This window comes from Carassius auratus, chromosome 37 (assembly GCF_003368295.1).
Source record: "Carassius auratus strain Wakin chromosome 37, ASM336829v1, whole genome shotgun sequence".
NCBI classification, from domain to species: domain Eukaryota; kingdom Metazoa; phylum Chordata; class Actinopteri; order Cypriniformes; family Cyprinidae; genus Carassius; species Carassius auratus.
Window position 1 is genome coordinate 1,566,559 of NC_039279.1, and position 5,388 is coordinate 1,571,946.

The 5,388-nt window shown below is 35.5% G+C and overlaps 1 protein-coding gene across 1 annotated transcript; it reads right to left on the reverse strand.

Annotated features, from left to right (window-relative positions):
- Positions 1 to 1,077: 1,077 nt before the first annotated feature.
- On the reverse strand, positions 1,078 to 3,767 carry LOC113055858 (uncharacterized). The gene is made up of 4 exons (XM_026222232.1): positions 3,649 to 3,767; positions 2,923 to 3,008; positions 2,398 to 2,688; positions 1,078 to 2,054 (listed from the first exon to the last, which is right to left on the reverse strand). The coding sequence occupies exons 1-4, from the start codon at positions 3,687 to 3,689 to the stop codon at positions 1,840 to 1,842; spliced, it is 633 nt and encodes a 210-aa protein (XP_026078017.1). The 5' UTR covers positions 3,690 to 3,767; the 3' UTR covers positions 1,078 to 1,839.
- Between the last annotated feature and the right edge of the window lie 1,621 nt (positions 3,768 to 5,388).

The window sequence follows — 5,388 nt, forward strand, 5'->3', positions numbered from 1 at the left end:
CACCTGTGATCCCCACAAGCTCAATCTTCTCCATGCCTCAGCACAGTCCTGAACTGCGGGAAGCAGATGGCTGCCCTTCTTTCCTTGAAAAGGGAGACAAACAAGAGCTTTTTCATCGAATAAAACGCTCACAATGGACAGAGATTGCCCCCTCAAAGACATTGCGTGCATGCTCTTCTCCCAAACAAATGACGCAAAGATTGTGTGTGTCTTCTGGGAGAAAGATTGCTGGCCAACTTACTGTTTTTTCAATGTATGCTTCAGACATGGGTAGCGACCCCTATAGGATGCAGTTTGAAGTTTCCTTGAAAGGGAACATTTATTTCATAATGATATTTTCCCCCCATATCCACCTCCAGTGCATGAAGTAAATGCCCTGAAAATGACCTATAGCTAACCATTTAAAAAAGTGGATTGATATTATTTACACAGTGTAGAATCATGTGAAGCTTCACTAATTGTCAAATGAAAGATGTTTTATTGGTTTTATTATTAAGGTAAATTAGGCTTTCTTCTTCCAAATTTAAACTTAATATGAAATTAATTTAACTTAGCTGTATAATAAAAATACAGTCATTAACTTCAAATGGGAAATTGTGCATGTTTTATTATAGAAGAAAAAGAGAAGCTGTGCAAACATGGTCTGGCAAATGACCAAAGTGAAAGAATAAAGAAACTTCAAAGAAACAAAACATGAACAAAACACTATTGTTTCCTTCACTTTCAATTTATAGCATTATATCAGTTTTATTTTCATTTAGAATAACAAACAAGCAGCAATCCTGCACCAAGATTCATCAAATGACACTCAATCAACAATAAGATGATGCATATTCACTTCAGAACAAGACACAATAATATAAGTCCATGTGATCTGTATATGATCTTCATATTGTTCAGTCAGCTGATTGCAGCATGACCCGCTCTCTGCTGATGGATGAATGCATGGCAGCAGTTGCATTACATTCATGACAGGTGAGCAAAGAATGACTTGTAATATTTCCCACGAAACAAGTTTAATTCAAAACGGTTTAATTAGCAGCATAAGACTTTTCAAAATAAAGAAAAATAACACAATTTACACAATTCGGTTTATTTTCAGTTTGGAATAAGACTTTGAATAACAGATTTACAGATGCGACCCTACTGAAACCCACTGTATGTTTGAATGTTGTGATTTGGTGTGTTGAATGTGAAGGACACCAACATTGATATCAGTATTTTTTATTTTTCCTAACAACAAACAAAACGAAACAAAGTGAAAAGGACCCTTGCTGCTGATCATGTGCTGCTTGTGCAAATAATCCATAGTTTGTTGTGGATTTAAATAACTGTGGCACACTTGATCGGAAGTATCTAAGTACACGCCGAACACTGTTTGCTTTTCTCAGGTGTGGGATCATTTTACTTTCTTTTTCTCCATTTCTCAGAACAGAAATTCAGAAAACTAATCTCAAGATCTAGAGAACCTCCTTCAGTAACTAAAGGCACAGATAAGCTCTGTGCAGCTATTTTTCATCCAGTATCCTGCTCTGACCTGTGATAAAAACATGTACCAGATATTCATCTTTAGAGAGGAGTCTATCACAAGTCTTTATTGAGTTCCTTGTTAAATCGGCAAAACACACTGTACAAAACATCACTGTACACACTATTAGAAAAAGAACTAGAAATACACTGATCAAACAGATCTATATTATATCATTATTTCACAGAAATGAATATAAAACAGAAACAGTTTTACAACCTGAGTTATAGATGAGTAGTTTAAATGTGTTTTTAAGAGCACTGTATGATAAGTTAAACAAATTAATTTGGTACTGCTATTATGTCATATTTTCATTTTCCTTTTTCTGGACGATTGTCCTCGTCTTCTTCATATCTGACACTCGGAGTCCTGTTCTGGTTGGTGTATTTTTGTGTCAGTCTGTAAATGATTGGCATTATGACGATGATAAAACTGCTTATAACAGCAGCGATGACGGCGATCTTAAATCCACGACCTTCTGGTTTCTTCTGTTCATCTCTTTCTGATATGTCCCAGACAGGTTCTTCTGGAAAGGGGAGTTTAAAATGTTTTATGACATGGTTTAAATCATAAACTTCAGTCAGAAATCAGAAAATCTGTTGACGACTTCTTGACAGATTGTTCAGAGATCAGTTTCCATTTTAAGATCTTCACTATAATCAGGTGAAAAGAGACTATAAAGCTTTTTTCTTAATTCCTAAGTAAACGGGATCTATCAATAATTATTTTAGAATATAATACTTTCTTTCCAAGAGCTTCAGTGACCCTTTCACGTACTATGGGTTCTGTTAACAGATTTTAAACCATTGCTAGTAGATTAAAAATAAATATAGTGCTTCAAACACTTATAACAGTATCATATACCACACCTGTTATGTTCACAGAAAATTTTGATTGGCCCGCTCCACACGTTGTTTGGACAAAGAATCTGAATGTTTCTGTCATCGCTGTAGTTGGAGTGTAGCGGCATGTGAAACTGTTTCTCTGTTCACATGAGTTCTTAGAAACATCTTGGCAGATTGAAGAGTCTTTATCGATCTCAGGGTATAGAAACTTATACTTTGTAATGCAGCATCCAGTGATCTTCAGAGAGACGCTGCAGCTGAGCGTTACTTCTTTCCCCACAGATCCAGTCACATAATCACAGCTTACACTGACATCTGAAAAATAACAATGTATTCATCATATAATATAGCAGTTGAAGAATAATAAATAAATATATATTTAAACAAGAAATAATTCAGATTTACTAGAAAAAATATTGTGCGTTAGTATTTACGTCCTGCATATCTATTAACTAGCCTACATTTGACTAAAATGTTTTTCTCATCATCCGACATTTAGTCCCTTGCCATTCTCACACACACTTTCAAAAAGAAAGTTTATTCTCTTACCATCATCAGAACCTTGACAGACAGCAGAGAAGCTCCAAACCACAAGGAACAGTTCCACAACATTCACAGCATTCATTGTTCTGATTCTGCAACAGAAAGAATAACAGATATTTACCTGGGAAATGAGACATAACCGTGGCTTATAACCGGCTAATAAGGAAAAGAACTAGAGAATATAGAGCAGATACAGAGGACAAATTACTCAAAGCTCAGAAGAAAAGTGTTTTACTTGGTTTGAATCAGTTCTTTAGGAATAGTTTAGCCAAAATCAAAAATGCTGACATCATTTGAAGATATTCTTCATTCTTAAATATCTCATATTTTCGCGAAGATTCACACAAGAACTCCTGCTTTAATTAAGATGTGTTGATGAGACTAATGGGTGAAAAAAATATATTATTCATAGATGTATCGTATGTATCCAAAATATTTTAGGTACAGTAAAAAAGGGCGCGCCAATGAAACAAAGCCGTGTGAATCTCCAGCTGGGACAGAAATCAAACGACACGAAGCGCAAATCTTTCCACTGCATTAATTCTCTTTATCGACTGACTCCAAACATACTGTGGATAACACTTGCAACATCTACGAGTCAAAATGTGGACAAAACTTTTATATACTCCTTTTAAAATATCACAGCACGCACGCACTAATGGTTTTCCAGCAGCCCGTTATGGATTAGTATATAAACGGAAATATTTCCTGATCAGAGAGAGTTATTCTCACCTGTGATTTTTCCTTTTTCTGTCTTCAGCATCTGAATACATTCCTTCCTGACTGCTGTTTACACGAGCCTTACACTGAATCTTCTACTAACTTTCAACATGGCTCTCAAAGTCTCTTTTGTTAACAAAATTTCTGACCAGTAGTTGGTGCTGTTTCTTACATGCACATTTCCTCTCCATGATGACGACAACTTCCAAATACGGTTTTTAAGTCAAATGTACAGCCGATCAGATTTGTTTTGGCACACTCGATAAATATGATTAAAGGCTGATTGTATTTTTTTGTTTCATTTATTCATTTTAAAAACAAAAAAGTAAAACAAATGAAAGTAGACCAAGAGCCACATTATGAAATAAATTACTTTTTCTAATACACGTTGACCACAATTATTGGCACCCCTAAAAATTACTATCTGCAAAATATCTCTGTTTATATAAGTATACTGCCAATTTTTGCACACAAGGGGTGATAATGAACATTAAATTATCCAGCCATGGCTTCGTCTGTCACAGGAATATAAATATGATGAAACATAAAGGTCAAGTTCCCTTAATCATCCATCACAATGAGTAAAGCCAAAGAATATAGTTCTGATGTACAAAAAAAAAAAAAAAAAAGATAATTGGAGATGCAAGGAGATGCAAGAAAAGTGTGAAAGCATTGGAAATTCAAATATACACCATCAGCAAAATAAATAAGAATTGTTTACTCAGGGCCAGAAAACCTAAAGATATGTATCAAAGAGCACCTACATTACCACATGGGAGGGTTTCAAGAAAAATAAATAATCTGCTCTCATTCAGAAACAACCTCCAGCTTATTCAGCTGCCAGACATTACAGGAACTTCTAATGAGAAATGCTTCTTTGGTTTAATGAAACTTACGTGTTCAATGTTGCTGTGAGCCTATTTTTCTGCAGAAGGACCTGGACATATTGTTTCGATAACATCATGAATTCTATGCCAACAGATAACCATTCTACGGATACAGACAGGGGCGTAGATAACTCGGGGGACGTGTCCTACACAATATCATGGAAATTTGTCCCCCACACTTTTTCGCATAGAAGTTTTCACGAGCTGGTGTGAATAAATGCAGATTTAAACACAAAGAGACGGCATAGTCTGCGCATGACCTCATGTTTTATTCGGACCCAGAATAAGACAAGGTGAACATCACAAAGCGCTAAACACTACTGCAGTGTAGTGTAGACAGAAAGTCATACCAGGAAATTCCTAATATGGGCAAAAGCATCCAGCTATTGCTGTATGAAAACAATGTTTTCACAGAAAAACAGAAACTTTTGGAAACACGAAGACATTTAACATACGATTGAAACGATACGATAAGTGAAAATGAAACATTGCATATTGACAAAGCATTTATTACAGTATGGTGTTAACAGAGTACGCAAAAAAACAGATGAGAAGATACGTATTTACCAACCGCACATTGTACTGGTTCGTGCCTTTGATGTCTGGCTGTCCTGTTTATGTCTCGTTGTAAGCACGAACGTAACCTGGATTTTCCTCTTTGGGGTGGTTTCAGTTGTGTTTTTTGTTGATTTTGGTGATTTATAAAGACTCCTCATCTGCCTGTACTCGAGTCTTCGCCTCTCACGATCGGTGACAAGTACACTTACAATAGGTCTAAACATACTGAAGTGCATTTTTAAAAATGCCCTTTATAATAGTGTCTAACTGGGTATTATTTAAACATACATTTTAGATAATTATGATT